The following is a 20048-nucleotide window of genomic DNA, read 5'->3' as shown; positions in this document are numbered from 1 at the left end:
AGAGAGAGAGAGAGAGAGAGAGAGAGAGAGAGAGAGAGAGAGAGAAAGAGAAAACTAGAAAGAAGGGCAGGAGAAGGAATAAAATGGCATCCTTAACATGAGATTTTTTATTTGAAGAAAATTTCCTTTTTAATTTATTTTTAATAATTAATATTTGTGCAGTCCAATCATGGTTTTCTCTCCCAGCCCCTCCACTCAACTTCCCATCTCCCCATTCAACTTCTCCTCCTTTCTATTCAGAAAAGGGCAGGCCTCCCATGGGTATCATCCAGCCAGAGTATATCAAGTTGCAGTAAGACCTGGCACCTACTCTCCTATTGAAGCTGCACAAGGCAACCCAGTAAGAGAAAAGTGTCTAAAAAGTGCATAACACTGTCAGAGACACATTAGAAGACCAAGCTGAACAACTGTAACATGTGTGGAGACCCTAGATCAGTCCCTTACAAGCTCTCTGTTTGGTGGTTCAGTCTCTATGACCCCTTGTGAACTTAGGATAGTTAATTCTGTAGTTTCTTGAGTTGAACTTTGCCACCCTGGCTCTCACAGTCCTTCACTCTTCTCTTCCAATGCATTCCCTGAGTCTGCCAAAGGTTTGGATGTAGTTCTCTGCATGTTTCCAGCTGTTCCTTATCCAAGCTTCTTTGAAGACAGTTGGGCTAGGCAAAAATCTATGAACATAGAAGAATATCATAAAGAATCATTTCACTGACAATTTTTCCAGTCATGTTTGAGTCTATCATTGATCTCTGGGATGTCCAGCCTCTGGATTCATGCCTCCCAGACAGTATTAGGAAAAAACTACCTCTCATGTTACAGGTCTCAATTTGGATCAGTCATTGGTTGGCCACTCCCACAATTTCTGTGCCACCTTTCATCCACCATATCTTGTAGGCAAAGCAAATTGTAGGTCAAAGTTATGCAACTGGTTGGGGTCCCAATCGCTCCACTGGTCTTGTCTAGTAACAGAACGTGGCTGGTTGAGGCTCTGAATCCTCCATCACTAGAATTCTTAGCTAAGATCACACTCATAGATTTCTGGGAGTTTTCATTGCACTAGGTTTCAAGTTCATCCCGGAGATGCTCCTAATTCCAGTTGTTGTTCCCATTACTCTCTCTATCCAGCTTCCTTCCACGAATGATCTTTCTACTGTTCCCGTGACCACGCCATCAAGACTCCTCCCTCACATTTACCTCTGATATCTATTCCCCCTTCACAATGAGATTTATGCCATCCTATCTATTCCCCCTTCACAATGAGATTTATGCCATCCCAAGTCACTTTCTTATTTAGATTCTTTAGGTCTTTAGATTACTGGATGGCTATCCTTTACTCTAGGGCTAATATCAGTTTATAAGTGAGTATATACCATGTTTTTCTTCCTGGGTTACATCACTGAGGATGGATGAACTTTTCAAGTTCCATTCATTTAACAGAGAATTGTATGTTTCATACATGCATACAATTTATTTTGATCATTTTCAAAACTGACTTATCTCCTAACTCCTCCCACAAACTGGCAACTTACCAAATCTACATCAGCCCCTTGAAGATCTCCAGAAACAACACAAAAGGAGAAGCAGTGAAGAAATGAAAGAGCCAGAGAATGGGGAGGTGCATGATGAGAGAGGCTGGCCATTGTACATGACATGTCTGTTGCACACATGAACTCACAGCAGCTGTCATTACCTGGTGGATCTATAAATGAATGTGCTACTGTATCCAGTGTGTTGACTTACAATCCCTTCATGCATATAATCAAGAGTGGTGTAGCTGGATAAAATGGCTCCACTCAGATTGGTTTGGAAGGTGAGTTCTAAATGGGTGTGACCATCCTGGAATCTGAGCAACTGTAAAGTTCATTTGGCCTCCCTGGCAAGATGCATCCAGCAGAACATTTACACCCTCCCCTCTCTCTCTCTCTCTCTCCTTGATTTTTTTGTATTTTCCTACCTGAGAGGTTGCAAGCAAAATCTTACTGTTCTGGCTTGGAGAACAATTGACAGGCATTTTATCTCCCATATAAGCTCTCCATACACTGGCTCTATGTGAATAAAGTGGCAGAGCTGTTCTGAGTATTTTGTTCCTCTTACTTTGAAGCTTAGTAAACACCTGATAATTGTGCAATGATTTGGTCTATAATACAGGTTAAAATCTGTGTTAATTTCATGCTCACTTATGGTCATGAATCCTGTGGGGGGTTTCATGAACCCTTAATTTCTATTTAAAGAAAACTTTCTACCCTCCCCTGAGGTCTTGGACCTTAGACTTGTTGCCAGCTATGGCAATCCCGGCAAATGCAGAGAAATAAACCTCGAGAGGTGAAGAGGAAACACAGTTCATCATGACTTAGTTAGCCTGACTGTTACAGACTTCTTGACTCTGATCCCAAGCAGTTTATTTTATGCACAATGAAAAGTTGTATGCTTTGAGAGAAACAAGTTTCCTGGTGTAATACATGCCCAAGGCAAAAGGAACTATAATGACATCAAAACTCAATGCAAAGTACATGTCATTTCTTTGAGAAAGTAGGCTACTGTATTTAGTTTAAAGTTTATTAATATTTTAGGTTATCTAACAAAGTATAAAATCTTTACAGAATATTTATACATATGTGTCTGTGTGTGTGTGTGTGTGTGTGTGAAGGAGATAGAGAAAATTAAAGCCTCATTTTTGTGGTGATCCCTCAAACTTGCAAATGGGTGTGATATAGAGAGGAAGGGAGCATAAGTGGAGTGGAGAATAAAGAATGGTGAGAATGGTGGGTTACAGAATCCATGTAATGGTAAATCAGAAAGGATAATCAACTAGGAGAAGAATGGAAACCAGCAGGGGGAGGTAAGTCTGTGACCTAAAGTCTTAAATGAACAAATCCTTCAGCTCAAGTCATCTAAAACAACATATAGAGACAAACACCAACTTTGGAACTTTAAGGATCAGGGGACAACAAAGGTGGCCATTGGAAATAACATAAGAGTTAAAGGATGGGAAGGAGTAATGTGAGAGGCTGGTCTCTGATGACAAGGCTGTTACAAAAATGAACAAACAGCACTGTGATTACCTAGTGGATCAAAAACCATGAATATGCATCGCATCTGTATCCATGATGTGCTGATGACTAAAAGTCCCTCAGGTATTTTCTCAAGAGTAGTTAGTAGCAAGATAAAGTGGTGAGACCTTTTTCTAAAAATTTTAGGCAATAGTAAATGGCATTTCTGCTAGTGTGGTTTTTAATTAAAATGTCCATTTGCCACAATCTATACTATAATCTGATCTATAGGCACAATTACTGCAAGACAAAGTTTGAGAGTTTCTCTAAATCAAAGAGTTGGCTCATGGGCGTGTCTGGACCGTATTTTCCTGTTTTTTGTTTGTTTGTTTGTTTGTTTGTTTGTTTTTAGATGTTGTGAGAGACCTGGTTACTATTTAGGGAGTGACACCATTTCCTAATCAGAAAAGTTCCTCAAATTAAAGTGAAAAAAAAAACTAAGAATAAGCATGTGTTCTTTGAGTTCTGATTATTAACTATGGATAAAATGTGACCAGTTATCTGCCTTGAGCGACTGTCTCTGATACTTACCCACAATGATTGAACTTAATTGAAATGAACCTTTTATAGCTTAAAAATAAAAGGGAGATCCCAATAGAACATCCCCATTGTCTCAGTGTGTGGGTGCACCCCTCGCGGTCCTGAGTTCCTTGCTCGTGCTCTCTCTCCTTCTGCTCCTGATTTGGACCTTGAGATTTCTGTCTGGTGCTCCAATGTGGGTCTCTGACTCTGTCTCCTTTCATCATCTGATGAAGGTTAATATCCAGGAGGATGCCTATATGTTTTTCTTTGGGTTCACCTTCTTATTTAGCTCACCTTACTAGACCTGGATGGAGGTAGGTGGCCCTTGGACTTCCCACAGGGCAGGGAACCCTGATTGCTCTTTGGGCTGATGAGGGAGGGGGACTTCATAGGGGGAGGGGGAGGGAAATGGGAGGTGGTGGCAGGGAGGAGGCAGAAATCTTTAATAAGTTAATAAATAAATAAATGGGAGAATGGTTAAATAGAAGTGGTATGATGCACACATGTGGATCCAGGGTTGGGCAAGATGGAGAAGAATGAACTCATATTCTAGTCCAGTCTGTTCTTCAGGAGTGAATTCTGGTATACACTGGGCTGCATAAGCAACCCTGCAAGGAAAAAAATAAAAAGAAATTTAAAGTGAAAAGAGATGCAGGAATTTGATCACCACTATAAATTCCTTGAGAAAACCATTCCTAAAAGTCAGAAATATAAAGAGAAGAATTCTAATCTCTTTATAAGAGACTATCCAAGAGAATTTAGAACTAAGTATTTCACAAAGAAAGTATTTCTTTTGCTTTTGAAGTAACAAATATAGAAATATGTGGCCAGGAACTCAAACCTCACATATCCTGTTGGTCAATCTACTCAGTAACAAATATCTGATGTTGTGAACTCACATGCAGATGAAGCTAACTGAAACTATATCTGCATAAGAGCCACACAGGATACCAACATCCTTTTCTCAAAGATTACAAACATGTAAGTGGGCTACAAAGGAAGACAGGGCCCCCACAAAAACTAGACCCACGCTTTACAGAAAGACTAGTTGAATTTATGACAGTCGATGATAGACTAATATACTTAGCATTATGCATAGGTAGCAGTAACTCAATTTCAATGTTTTGGGCTTGGTTACCTCTATTATATAAATGTCTGGGTTTCATGGTGACTGTTGGCTTCTCGAGACTGTGGGCCTGAAAAATGAACATGGACTCTCAAGACTGTGCTAACTTTTTAAAAAATGTGTCATGGTTACAAGGACCATAACTTAAGGCAATCTATAGGAAACACATAGTCAACATCAACCCTAATGCAGAAAAATGCACAGCAATTCTAGTAAAATCAGGGAAAACACAAACTTGTCTACTCTCTTCATATCTGTCCAATATAGTGCTTAAATTCTTACCTAGAGTAAAAGACAGCTGAGGAGAGCAAGGAGATACAAACTGAAAAAGATGTTCAAGCATCTGTATTAGCAGATTATGTGATAGTATACATGAGTGATCTGAAAAATCTACATGGAAGCTTCTGCAACTAATAAACAGTGTCAGCAAAGTAAATAGAATTTTGCATGCAAATGGATGGAAATAGAAAACACTATCCTGAGTGAGGTAACCCAGACCCAAAAAGATGAATATGGTATGTACTCACTCATTAGTGGATTCTAGCCATAATTAAAGGACATTGAGCCTATAATTCATGATCCTAGAGAAGCTAAATAGGAAGGTGAACCCAAAGGAAAGCATGTGGTTATCCTCTTAGATATTGAAAGTAGACAAGATTACCAGGCAAAAATTGAGAGCTTGGGGGGTGGGAGGGGGGTGGGGGTAAGGGGCGATGGGGAGAGAGAAGTAAGAAGGGAGGGATGGGGAGAGCTTGGGGGAATGGGACAGTTGGGGTGGAGGAAGAGAGGATTTGGGAGCAGGGAAGTATATATCTTAATTAAGGGAGCCATTTTAGGGTTGGAAAGAGACTGGACTCTAGAGGGGTTCCCAGGTGTCCAGGGAGATGTCCCCAGCTTGTTCCTTGATCAGCTGAGGAGAGGGCACCTGAACTGGCCCTATCCTATAGCCACACTGATGAATATCTTGCAGATCACCATAGAACCTTTATCTGATAGAAACAGAGACCCATACTGGAGCACTGGATTGAGCTCCCCAGGTCCAAATGAGGAGCAGAAGGAGGGAGAACATGAGCAAGGAAGTCAGGACCGCGAGGGGTGATCTAATGGGAACTCACCAAGGCCAGCTGGACTGCGACTAATGGAGCATGTGACCAAACTGGACTCTCTGAACGTGGCTTACAAGGAGGGCTGACTGAGAAGCCAAGGACAATGGAACTGGCTTTTGATTCTACTGCATGTACTGGCTTTGTGGGAGCCTAGTCTGTTTGGATGCTCTCCTTCCTAGACCTGGATGGAGGGGAGAGGACCTTGGACTTCCCACAGGGCAGGGAACCCTGACTGCTCTTTGGACTGTAGAGGGAGGGAGAGGGGGAATAGGGAGAGGAGGGGAAATGGTTGGAGGGGAGGAGGTGGAAGAAAAAAATGAAAAAAAAGAAAAGAAAAAATTAAATCACAAAAGTCAGTATCCTTGTTATATACAAATGACAAACAAACTGAGAATAAAATGAGGAAAACATCTTTCACAATAGACACAAAAAATTTAAATTATCATTTAGCATCTCTAATGAAACAAGTTACTGTCTTGTGTGACAGAAACCATGAAGTCATTGGAGAAAAAATTCAAGAAATATCAAAAGATAAAGAGAACTTTCAAGATTGAGGATCAATAGGATAAACATAGGAAATTGGACATTCTGCCAACTGAGTAATCTATAGACTCAATACAAACCCCATCAAAATTCTAATATAGTTACTCAGAGTTTAAGAGGACAATTTTCAGCTTCAAATGTGAACACACACACACACACATACATACACACACATACACACAATAACAGAATAGCTTAAACAATGCTGAGCAATGAAGAACTGCCGGAGGTCTAAACATTCCTGCTATCAAGTTGCACTACAGAGCTATAGTGACAAGCACAGAGTGTTACTGGTACAAAAACAGACATGTTCATTGATGGAATCAACTTGCAGATTCATATATAAATCCAGGCAACTGTGTACATTTGGTTTTTGCTAAAGAAGCAAGGAACACACACTGGGAAAAAGACATCATCTTCAACAAGTGGTTCTTTTCAAACAAGATGACTGAATATAGAAGAATACAAATAGATTCATTCTTATGAACTTGCACAAAACTCAATTTCAAATGGGTTGAAGGCCTCAATATAAGAACAGATACACTGAACCAGACACAGGAAGAATTGGGGAAAATATTCAGACATAGTAGTATAGGAAATAACTTTATGATTAGAACACCAATAATACATGCCTTAAGAACAACAATCAATAAGCAGGAACCCATGAGACTGAGAACCTTCAGCAGGACAAAGGATACCATCATTCAGACAAGACAGCTTTCTTGAGAAAGGGAAATGACATTTATAAACTCTACAACCAATACAGGACTCATAACAAAAATATATAAAGAACCCAAAATACTTGCTAGCATAAATAAATAAATAAATAAATAACCCTATTTTGAGATGAGGCACAGATAGAAATGGAAAATTCTCAAGAAGAGATATCCCAAAGAGCTGAAAATCACTTAAGGAACTTTCCAAATCAAAATTACTTCAAGATCCTATTTTACAACTGTCAGGATGGCTAAGATTAAGAAAACAAGTATCAGCTCATGCTGGTGAAGAAGTAATTCCAAGAAAACACTTAACTGTTGCTGGTAGCAGTACAAACCTGTATAGTCCCTGCAGAAATAAGAGTTAGTTCTTCTTGAAAATGTGAATCAATATAGATTTAGATTTTTTTATTTTTTTTTTAGATTTAGATATTTTTTAGATGCATTTAGATATTACCCTTAGGAATATTCCAAAAGACATTTCATCCTACCAAAGAGATCCTGGCTCAGATTTGTTCATTTCTGCTTTATTCATCATAGTTTTCATTAGAAAACAATGTAGATGTTCCTCAACAGAATAACTGATAATGAAAATATTTCACTTACACAATGAATTATTATTTAGTCATTAAAAATGGGGTATATCATAGAATTCACAAGCAATTGAATGAAACTAGAAAATACTCATTCTGAGTGAAATAACCCAGATACATAAAGAAAATATGGTATATATTTGCTTATGTGTTGATATTGGCTGTTAAGTCAGAGATAACCAAAATAAAATCCATAGATTCAGAGGATAATTATAGTCTAAGTGACTAGAGGTACAGACACATCTTGTTGGTAAAGGAAGATAGACTAAAAATGGGGGTCTATAATAGTGCTAACAAGTGGAGCAGAGGATGGAATGTAGAATAAGGGATGGAATCTGGGGAGAGATAGCTAAAATTGAGGACCATTCGATGGATATTAAAACCTGTTACAGCACTAAAATTACTAAAATACTTAAATAAATGAAAGTAATTTACATGAAATTGTCTAAAAATGGAGAAGATAGAGTTCTAACCCTTGCTATCAAAAGAAAGTTCTGGCACTTGTAATGTGTTACATCTAATTTAGGTCCTGGCCAAAGGGGTCCTCTGGGAATCCATAAATTTAGTCACATATAAATAATATGTATACATAAAAATAATATTATAAACACTAATCATATCCAATTTACATATTTAAGAATATAAACATAAGGGTATGTGTCTTTCTGTTCATGCGTAGTTATATAAATGTAATTAAAGATAAGATGAATCTCAGAGATCAAAAGTGGTTATAGGAGACATTGAAAAGAGAAAGAGATGGAGAAATTGTATAATTATAATTTATATAAAATATATTAATAAAACTGTACCTTTAGAAATACAGAGTAATGAATAAACATGTCTAACTTTGTGATGAAATATAGCTGATAATATACTCTAAATATATACTACAATCTACTTCTTTGCCATGTCTTACAGCTTGTTGGCCTCTGACAGACTATTCTAGAAATACCCCAAAAGAATATTTAAGCTTATTATCCAAGTTCATTGTCATTTATTTATTGTCTTACAGACATAAAAAACAAATGCTATTGATTCAGGAATGAGTCTTGCAAAATTAAAAATATCAGAAAAAAAGGCAAAACAACTTGTCAAATTGAACATATTAAGCATTTTCAGAAACTTCTATGTCAACTATTCAACAATAAAGTGAAACAGTACAACACAATAAATATGTATTTGTGATTTGTGGTAGGTAAAAATTGTGAGGGTGTAGGGCTGGAGAGATTGCTCAGAGGTGAAGAGTGTGTTCTGAACATGCAGAGGACCCAACTTTGGTGTAGGAGGGTCTTCTTTCTATGTGTTACTTTCATTGGTGAAATAAAGAGACTGCCTTGGCCTAGTTGATAGGGCAAACTCAGGTAGGTGGGGAAGACAGAACAGAAATCTTGGAGGAAGAAAGCACAGTCAGAGAGCCACCAGGGAGCCAGCCACCAGGTCAGACATGCTTAATCTTTCCAGGTAAGACATAACCCCGTGGTGGCATACAGAGTATTGAAAATGGGTTGAATCAAGATGTGAGAGTTAGCCAATAAGAGATTAGAAATAATGGGGCAGGCAGTAATTTAATTAATACAATTTGGTGTGGTTATTTTTGGTATAAACTAGCTGGGTATCAGGGAAGCAGCCGACCGCTCTCATTACAACACAATGTCAGTTCCCAATGCCTACACTAGAAGGCTCAGAATTGCCTTTGACTCCAGCTCCAAGGCATCTCAACAGTGCCCTTCTCTAGCCTAACAAGTCACCAGCCCTCACATGCACATACTCACATATAATTTAAAATAAATTTTTAAAAAATATTAATGCTACATCTTAAAAGAACTTTCAGTTAAAGCAAAAATATACTTTTTTATTTCATTGATTTTTGAAAAGAAGTGGAATTTTATTATTCTATAAACTAGACAATTAATCAAGTAAAATATTGAATAATTATAATCCAATATGGGATTATTAACAGCATTATCATTTTGATAGACACATTAGGATTGCTGTTATAACATGACTAATATTCATTGGAAATTTTGCAAAGAACAAAGGAGGCATTGCATCTCATATTTAAAAAGCAACAACTTGCAAACATTTAATAAAATAATCAGGTAGTTGACTATTTGGATGAAAAGGTGTTGGGTCCAGGTTGCAACTCAACTGTAATCATGGCAGATTCTGTGGCTGAACAACTTATAAATAAACAATTTTCGAAAAGCTGTGTTCTTTTGAGACTATGGTAAAATGGGGAGTGTTTGTGAACCCTCCTATGGAGACCGCCCCTTTAATCCAAGCACTTGTGGGGCACTCTTCGGTAGATCTTTAAATTGAAAACCAGCCTGCTCTACAAAGTGCATTCCCAACTAGTCAAGGTTACAGAGAAAACATGTCTGGAAGAAAATTCATAAACACGGGGTGAAAGCGGACGTGCTATATTGGTTAGTCTTCCGTGCTGTGGTTAGATAGTTAATTCAAGACTCTCATGACATCCTGTATGTTTTATTCCGGCTCTGCCTCTTGTGACCTAAAGAAGCACCATGCTCTCTGTGCTCAAAAGCATTGTGTGGATTGGTGAGTCCTACTGGGAATACATGGGCTGGGATGCCAGGGTGGAAATATTAGCCTAGGAGACTGGAACTGACCACAGCAGAAACACTGGCTTCCATGGTGGATATTGGTTAACGAGTTCATCTTAACAAATCAGTCTCTAATTCTAATGTATGGAGGCCCAACAGGGATAAGGAGGTCAGATGGCTAGGCTGTTGAAAGGAGATAGATCACCCATCCTGAGTTTTTCTTTTCAGGCTCCTTCCTAGTCCTGAGGATGTTGGCACAAGCAGGTGAGTCCATTGTTAAAATCTTGAGTTACTACCCATCCCAATAAATAGGTTTTATTTTAGCAGGAGATCAGAATTACAGTGTGTTGTCTTGTGGCCTCTGTGAATGACTCCTTGGAAAATCTTATGAACTGTAAAGTTATGACTCCAGAATCCAGCCTCTCAGATCTGTCTGAGATTGTCCCAGACACTGCCCCTGGATGAGAAAGGCATCAACTTTGTTCAGATAAGCATTTTTTCATCTTTTATAGACAGGATATCTCTGTTTAGCTCTAACTATCTTAGAAGTCACTTTGTAGACCAGACTGACCATGAAATCAGATATTGGCCTGCCTCTGCCAACCAAGAACTATGATTAAAGGTACGGTTCAAAAACATGGAGATTAATCAATTGTTTTAAAATCTACTTTGCAACACTCTAACCTAACCACCTCCACATATTTTGAAATTTTGATGCTGTAATTTATGATTATGTATGTTTGTCACTTGGCAAACCATTGAAGTTACTGTTTTTGTCTTCAAACATATATACAAATGATAAAATTTGTATATCACCAGCACAGTATTGATACCTCTTATTTTGGCTTGTGAACTATTCTACATTCTCTACAAGAAGATGTTTCCACGTAACTCATTAGCAGCCTTTTCTTTCTGCTTGAATAACTTCACAGCATTTCCTGTGCTTATGTTGACTGAACTCTGCTACAATTTTTCTGAGAAATTCATTAACTCTATTTCTGAAGGTCAGTATTGTTGATATTTATAGGCAGGGTTTTTTTTTCCACTCACCTCATTGAATGCATCATCCTTATTTCTTAGGACCTGTAGATATTTGCTCTGAAGTCTGACAGTAAGTGTACTGGAAGTCCCTCATTTGGTTTTTACTTCTTTTTTCATTCTGATATCAGGATCTCTTATGATAAAATATGTTCTGTGATTCTGATTATTTCAATTCAATTTCTTGTGTGGTTGAACCTTTTTGGACCTGATCATATTCATTTTACTTGTTTTCATCAGTGTGATATCATTGCTTCTCTTTGTTGTTTCTGTTTTTTAATTAGTTCTGTTATTTCTTTCTTTTAATATGTTAATGATTCTTTTATAATTTTATACAATGTGTTTTAATTACATGTATCCCCCTGTCTAAACTCATCCTAGTTCTATCTCCTCCCTTACACACCCAAGAAAGCCTCTATAATCTTTTATTCTTTCTTGAATTTTTATGACTGATAATTTGGTATTGAATGGTATCAAAAAGAAATCTTGTCATTCTTCATTGTTTTTCATTCAGGTTCTGTATTTATGCATAAGACTATGTAATGCCTGATCTAGCCTCACTCATTCTCCTGTTGTATCAAGTATACTACTGAATTTTTTTTTTACTATTTAGTCTAACTTGAGAATGAACTTCAGAAAACTGGTTTCAATCCTGAACAGGATGACCTTGATATCAATTTTGCTTGTTTAACTAGCTTACTTCTTCTGTTTTAAGATCATATGTTGTTTCTACCTGGGATTCTGGATCAGTAAGATCACTGGACATACTTCACAATCAAAGCCAGTCTCTCATTGACATCCTTGATCACCTCTACTGAGGAGTGTTGCAAGATATTTATACTGGCTGGAGTCTATATACTCTTCACTGAAGTGTTTTGCTATTTGTCTCTTTCCTGGTGAACATACACCATTAAATAAAGAACAACAACCAAGATTCATGGGAGGGCTGACAATCATAAGTTGAAATCATTTTTATCATTAAGTGACCCAAGTGTCAGAGAAAACTATACTCTTAAAGTTTCATATGCAAGAAGCCTTGAAATGGTGTGGAAACTATATGTCTGCCTCTAAGCTATCCCTATCCCTCTTAGTATAGAAAATGAATGAGTATGACCTCTGTAAATGAATGTGTGTACAACAGTGCATAAGGGATAGTGTAGTTAGAAGGACTCATTCCTCCTATTTTGTTATAAATTTTCTTTATTTTTGGTCTGACTCACCCTCATTCCTGAGATCTAGCATGCTTACAATTTAATTTTAATCTGAGTATTGTTAGATTTCTAGAGACAGCAAAATTGAATCAAGAGCATACCTTTTCTGCTTTCTTAGTTTCCACAGTTTCCATCTGTCTTCTCACAGATTAATCTTTTCTATTTTCATCTGATGAATTTCTTTTTAGATTACATTTTATGACCAAATTTACTTCATTATTTTATACTTACAAATAATTCTCAGTTAATGTATCTTAGCATAGAATGATATACATTATGTTGTGGTAGTTAGGGGACACTCATTACATGAAAATGACACTATTGTGTTTATGACTTTTCTTGGGAATATATAACTTGCATGCAAATAAACTGGTGTTAGATACCATCTCTTAAAATTCAGCAGGACCAGTTTCTGCAGAAATAGAGAGATTCAATTTTGAACTTTGCAAGTTTCAACTTTCTAGTACATATAATGTTTGTTTACCTCCTGATTCCCCTGAGTATTTCAGCTTCTAACTCCGAAACAGGGATGTTGCAATTCAGAGAAACTTGTTGTACAAAGGACCCTGAAGAAGTGAAAATTGGAAACTCAAATGTCAGGAATACAGGGGGATCATGAAATATTTTACTCTGTGCATCTTCCCACAGGAAGTCATGACAAGCCTTCACTGTCTGCCTGGCCAAGCCCTGTAGTTCCTAAAGGACAGCATGTGGAAATTCATTGTGACTCTAATAAGCATAATACATCCAGGCTGTACAAAGAACATGGAGAACCTTTCCCTCAGATCCATGACAGAATATTCCAAAAGAGACTTCTCCTGGGTCCTGTGACACAAGCATATGCAGGTACCTACAGATGCTATGATTATAATAGTCAATGTCCTAGTGAACTCTCATCACACAGTGACCCTCTGGAGATCATAATTTCAGGTCAGAGATCATGTTTGGATTGTCATTTCATTTCCTCAAATCTCAAGACAATAGAATTTTCAGGATTAATTTTAGGCAGAGTTTCAGCATCACAAAGTAATATTCAACAATGGCAGTTGGATACCTTGGTGAGCACACCATAAACCCAAGGACATGTATTTTCTTCTGCCTGAGACTTCATGAATGTTAAGACAGTGTTAAGTAGTGTTAAGTCAGGGATAATTTGGGCTTGAAGATGGAATTCAGGTATTAACAGTTTGACATCTGGATAGGAGAATAGCCTTAATTATCCAGGCTCTATAGAAACACAAGGGACCATAAAATTAAATGAGGAAAAATACTGTTATAAGAAGAACAAAACATGAGGGAGACATCCTAATGCTAACTCTTACAGTAGAGGAAGGGTCCGAGTGCCAAGAAAAGCATGAGGCCTCTAGAAACTGGAAGGCACAAAGTAATGAATACTTACCTATTGATTTCAGCAGTAACATGTCCCTGCAGATCACTTATGCTATTTGGGCTTGTTTCAGAGTTCTGATCTTCACAACACTTGTGTTCTTTTTAAGAATCATATTTGTGATGAATTGTTATGATAGCAATTGGAAACTAAGACCAGAGTCAATGTCAAGGCCAATTTAAGAACTGGGCAAGGAAATGTAGAGGTCACTAAGTCAGGAAAGCAATACATTCATTTATTGTAGGAAATAATACTCATGATGCCATATTTCAATAGCCTTACAGAATTTTGAACCATAGAAAATGCCAGAAGAGATTTCATAATACCTATCTTCACTACTAATTATCTTCCCTTGCCAATGATTATAGTCATTCAAAAGGATCATTAAATGGACTCATAAAAGAACCCAGCCTAAAGCTTGCCATGTTTTCTGCCTTCCCATAGAAAAGGGCAATAGTGGCTCCAATAGAATGGTTCAGGAGACACTTTATCCCAATAAGCCAGTGAGAAAATACTGTACTGCTACCAGATTCACAGAAGTCAGAAATGATCAGAGAAAGATGAAAAAGTTTGTGTAAAAAGTTGACATAAACACAGACAAGGATACTAGGACACTGACAGGAAGAACAGGTTAAGGTAGAGAATTATAGATTTTCTGGGATATATAGATTGGGGTCAGGTTCTTACTCACTCTCTCTATTTCTACAGGAATCTACAGGAATCCTTTCCTATTGGTCCTATCAACTCCCCTGGTAAAATCAGGAGAGAAGATGACCCTAGAGTGTCGTTCAGAGATTATGTTTGACACTTTCATTTTGACTTCTCATAGAAAGCAAATAATCAATGGCTCTTTCCAGCTTCCTGCAGGATCTTATCATGGGGGTTCCCATGCCATCTTCTCAATAGGTCCTGTGACACCTGACCATGCTGGTGTTTACATATGCTATGGTTCTTATAACAAAACACCATATGAGTGGTCTGAATCCAGTGACCCTGTTGACATAATGATCACAGGTAAGAGGGTGTTACCTGGTCCTCATCTTCTCTGTGATATAGAACTTCTATAGACTTGAAGTCCTGGAAGATGGTGGGGAAAATGAAGGTATCCTTAGTAAAACTTAGAAAAAGGCATCCTTGGTAAATATGTCACTGACACGGACAATGAAAACTGACACACAAGAGACACCATTGGTTATAATATAAAGCACAGATACACAGATGTCAATTGAATCATAATTAGAAGTAAAGAGAAAGGGGTAACTCAGTGAAATTGATATGATCAGAGACAATGACATCCTTCTACTAATATTCAATGACATCAACAGTTCAGAATTTTGTTTACTTCCTACCTTTTCAATTCATCTGTCAGAGACATAAACATGTCATTTTTCTGATATGAGTTTATGTGTTGAGTGGGGCTGGTTTTTAATTAATATGAGGTCTGGATAAAGATGGCACACATAAAATTTTACCTAGTTTGACAGTTCTTCAATTTCTATGTTTGACTGACTATTCATCAAAAAATAGCATAACCATGGGTAATTGAGCACACCACCAATTGCTGTTTGTTCTCTGCATTTTCAAACTTTTGTCAGTCTATGTTCCCAAGTTATTCAGACATTCTAGGATAGGTGAAAAAATCTATAACAGTTCCCCCTGGGATACACAGAAACAAATAATACAGAGACATGGAAATACAAAAAAAATAGTAAATAAGACAGAGAGACTGAGAGAAAGATGCAACGATAGAAAGGGCTGAGGAAAATGTAAGCATGGCATTTGTGGGAGGAGAAAACCTGCAAAAGTCTTAAGCTTGAGTGGAAAATTTGAAAGTAGAGGTGGAGAAAAATGGCAAATATCAAATATTTTAAAGCAGAGATAGGGAGGCCAATAGGAGATTACACTTGATCATTATACACACAAAGTATTAAGTGAGAGAAGATCATCATGTCCCCTGTTTAAGGAAAACAAACACCACATTAATAGAATATCCTGCATTTGGAAAAGAGATTCATTAACACATGTAGAAAAAAATAATTACTTAGAATCAGGTCAGATTCTACATTTTTAATATTCAAAGGATGAGAAAGTTGTAGGTCATGAAATTGGGAAATAACCATGAGAATGGGAAGGAGATTAACAAAGAGGGATGTGTAAAGAGGAAGAATACATATGCCATTGAAGTCAAAATGCAGAGAAGAACAAGCAGAGGTATAAGGGAAGGAATTGGGTAGAAAATGAAAAAAATATACTATATGAGGACGTTTTTATGAAGTACATTGATTTATATGCTAACAAAATAACAAGTACATCTAATTAAACTCATTGTTTAACAGAATATTTGGAAAAACTGAAAGTATAAAGAATAATAAAGGAATGGAATCAGGGAAGGTTGGGGGACAAGAGAGAATGATAGCATAAATGTGATTATAACTACACACACACACACACACACATATATATATATATGTAACTACACTAAAAGGAAAAGAGGCCATGAAATAATGTAATTATATTCTAATTCCAATTTTTTAATGAAAACAAGTATAAAAATACATTACATATTTGAATGTTCAATAATGAAGCCAAATGCTTCTTAAGTTAAATATCTGTTTATAAAACAAATATAAAAAGAAAGATGGTTGAACCTATGCATATAGAGGTAGAAACTGTCAAAAATAAAATTGAGGCAAATGTATGATTATAGGATTGATGTTAAGTCAAAGAATCAGTAAGATAATATAGAAGAAAAGTGAGAGATAGAAAGAATTAGGGAGGTAGAAAAAAGAACACATGAATGTTGGGCTTGAGAGAGAGTGATCACAGAAATGGAAGCAGGGAGACAGAACTCTGAGGAGTGATTGAACACTGGTAAAGAACTGCCCCTCTAACTGTCTCTTCCTCCTTTCTTCCAGGTTTGTACAAGAAACCTTCTCTGTTAGCCACGAGGGGTCCTGTGGTGATGTCAGGAGAGAACATAACCTTGTCCTGCACCTCTGACCATCAGTTTGACATGTTCCATCTGTTCATGGAAGGGGTGCCTCAGGGACATGGGCTGTCTGCAGAGCAGAGCCACAGTGGGACATTCCAGGCCAACTTCCTACTTGTTACTATGAACCAGTCTGGGACTTATAGGTGCTATGGCTTTTTCAGGAACTCTTCCCATGTATGGTCATCCCCAAGTGACCCACTGCACATTTCTGTCACAGGTAAAATGTCTTGCCTATTCATCATGTCTTTTGACTAATGAAACTAAGTAAATACACATATACATAATCTGTATATATATATATGTGTGTGTGTATGTACATATATATAAATATATATAATACACACTTAACAATATTAATCAAAGACAAAGAGGGTATCAAGATAAGGTAGTGTGTAGGAAAACTTGAAGGAAGGCTACCTGGGTGGAGCTGGAGAGACGACAGGGATCAGGTAAGAGATACAATTATATTTAATTTTAAAACTTTTTTATTTATTTTGAGAATGAATATCATATCACAAAATAATAGACAAGGCATTTCCTCAACAATCCTTATCCTGATTGTTCAACCACACTGGAATGTGTAGGTCTCCAGGGAGAATTAGAAAGAGGTCAGGATAGACTCATTAGGGATAAGATTTCAATCAGTTTGAGTAGGTCAAGGATGGAGCAGTCCTGATCTCTGCCTCACATAGATATCTCCATAGTATTCCCATTGACTCATCACAATTTGAAAACAAAATTTCAAAGCAAACCATCTAATGGCATCATATAACACTAAAGACAGCACTAAGAGGTGGAGTGGGTGCTACTTACTATCCAAATCCAAAGGACTTTCGAAACAGGGAAGGCACAAAGTCTTTGATGAACTTTCTCTCTCTCCTCTCCCCTTCCCTAGTAAGGTCATCAAGAAACTGTACTTCATGCATCGAATCAGACTCCAAAACTAGTGAGTAATTTTTCCTCTTCTCTGTCGTGGAAATGTAGGGACCAAAAACTCTTGGGTTCACGTTTTGACTCAGATCTCTCACAGCTCAGTAGTCTTAGCATCATCATCTCCTCTCTGTGATTCTTATACTCTGCAACATCAGAAGTTTTGGGGAGTAGAGTAAAAACTGTATCTGAGATCTCCTACAAGTGAAAAGGAGAGCAGATTTTACTCCCTTCCAGGGATGACAAACTGCTCATTCTATTTCAGTTCCTCCTGGAGAAAGGAAGTAAGTGAGAAAAAATGATTTTATAAAAATGTTGTCTATGATGGAATAGACTTGACTTTATTTTTCTCCTGAGAGAGAATTCGTTGTTTGGTTCAAGAGTGTTGTAGATGTAGAAGTTGCTAAACAGATTAACTGAACACTACTATCAATCTCAGATTAAGATAGTAAACACATGACCTCTACCTGGTGTCCTTCAGGTCTCTTCCACATGCATAATGCATATATGTTCATGGAGGTGTAGACTTCTGAAGGAGCATGGTCATCTTACTAGCAACAGCTCTCCTAAAACTGACACCCCTCTTCCCAACAGTTATCAATTGCCTACAGCCCCTTGACCAGGGGTAGGACATCAAGATGACCTTGTCTTTCCACGCTGGGAATTTGTCTAGCTTGAACTTGCAACACTCTTGGGCTTGCTACCATGATCTCTTAGAAAGTTTATATATTCAACTGCCCTGCGGTGTAGAGAAGACAGTTTCTTTATAGTCATATAGAGCCTCTTTTGCAATCTCTTCTTCCATCTCTTTCACAATGATGGTGAATATTTGGAGAAGGATATAAGATGTAGATGTCTCATATAAGGCCAACAATTCTATGATCTCTTATTCTCTGCAACTTTACCCAGTTGTGGGTATCTCTATTGATCACCATCTATCACAAATATAGACTCAACTGCTGAGAGTTGAAAAATGCATTAAAATATGGTTATAATAATAAACTCATTAAGAATCAGTTTAATACTATTTCCATTGAGATGTATATTATTATTAGGTTCTCTATCAAAACTCTTGCCCTAAAAATAGCGTATTAACTATCCTTCAATCAATAAATGTTGTGGAACAATCGTCTTTTATCCTGTCACTTGTATTAATTTTAATAAAACATTGATTGACCAGTAGCCAGGCATTAAGTATAGGTGGGGCAGTCAGGCAGGAAGTAGAGGTGGGGCAATAAGAACAGGAGAATTCTAGGAAGAGGGAGGAGTCAGTCTGAAGGAGTCAGTCTGCAGTCATCAGCCAGACACAGAGGAAATAAGATGAGAATGCCTCACTGATGAAGGTACCAAGCCATGTGGCTAACACAGACAAGACTAATGGGACAATTTAAGATGTAAGAATTAATTAATAAGAAGCCTGAAATAATAGGCCAACTGGTTTATACTTAATGTAGACTTTTGTGTATTTCTTTATTTTTTTCTTTTATTTTTCCATTCAGAAATTTACACTTTATCCCATCCTCCCATTTCACTCTCACTCCCCCACTCACCCTCTTCCCTCCTGCTCCCTCCTTAAGAGAAGACAAGGTACCCTGCCTATGGGAAGTTCAAGGCCCTCCTCCATCCAAGCCTAGTAAGCTATGCATCCAAATAGACTAGGGTCCCAAAAAGCCAGTACATGCAGTAGAAAGAGGTCCCAGTGCCATTATCAATGGCTTCTCAGTCTGCCCCATTGTCAGCCACATTCAAAGAGTGCAGTTTGACCACATGCTCATTCAGTCCTGGTCCAGCTGTATTTGGAGAGCTCCCATTAATACAGGCACACTGTCTCAGTGGGTAGACCAACCCCTCATGGTCCTAACTTCCTTACTCATTTTCTCCCTCCTTCTGCTTTTCAACTGGACCTTGGGAGCTCAGTCCATTGCTCTGATTAGGGTCTCTGTCTCTGTCTCCATCTATCGCCTGATGAAGATTCTATGGTGATATTTGAGATAATCATCAGGGGCCAGTTCCTCTCCTCTGTTGCCCAAGGACCTATCTGGGGACATCCCCATGGACACCTGGGATCCCCACTAGAGCCAATTCTCTTGCCATCCCTAAAATGGCTCCCTTAATGGAGATATCTTCTTCCTTGCTCCTATATCAGCCCTTCCTCTACCTTTACCCTCTCACTCCCCAAAGCTCTCCCCATTTTTCCCTTCTTTCTTTCTCTCTCCCCCTGTCCCTTTCCTCCAACCAAACCCCTACCCCCACCCCATACTCCCAACTTTTTT

At 37.8% G+C, this 20048-nt stretch overlaps 1 protein-coding gene across 1 annotated transcript in view; it reads left to right on the top strand.

Annotated features, from left to right (window-relative positions):
* The window catches only part of LOC126494978 (killer cell immunoglobulin-like receptor 3DL1), a 29281-nt gene that overhangs the window by 4805 nt on the left and 4428 nt on the right, over nt 1-20048 (top strand). The window contains exons 3-5 of the mRNA XM_050132564.1: nt 13115-13396; nt 14562-14867; nt 16769-17062. Of these exons, the coding sequence (XP_049988521.1) occupies nt 13115-13396; nt 14562-14867; nt 16769-17062 (882 nt within the window). The remainder of the gene's footprint in view (nt 1-13114; nt 13397-14561; nt 14868-16768; nt 17063-20048) is intronic.

The sequence above is a fragment of the Alexandromys fortis genome, unplaced genomic scaffold, assembly GCF_014885135.2.
Source record: "Alexandromys fortis isolate MF-2015 unplaced genomic scaffold, M_Fortis_MF-2015_v1.1 scaffold_413, whole genome shotgun sequence".
Classification (NCBI taxonomy): domain Eukaryota; kingdom Metazoa; phylum Chordata; class Mammalia; order Rodentia; family Cricetidae; genus Alexandromys; species Alexandromys fortis.
Note: the sequence above shows the minus strand (reverse complement) of the source record. Positions and strands in the feature narration are given on the sequence as shown.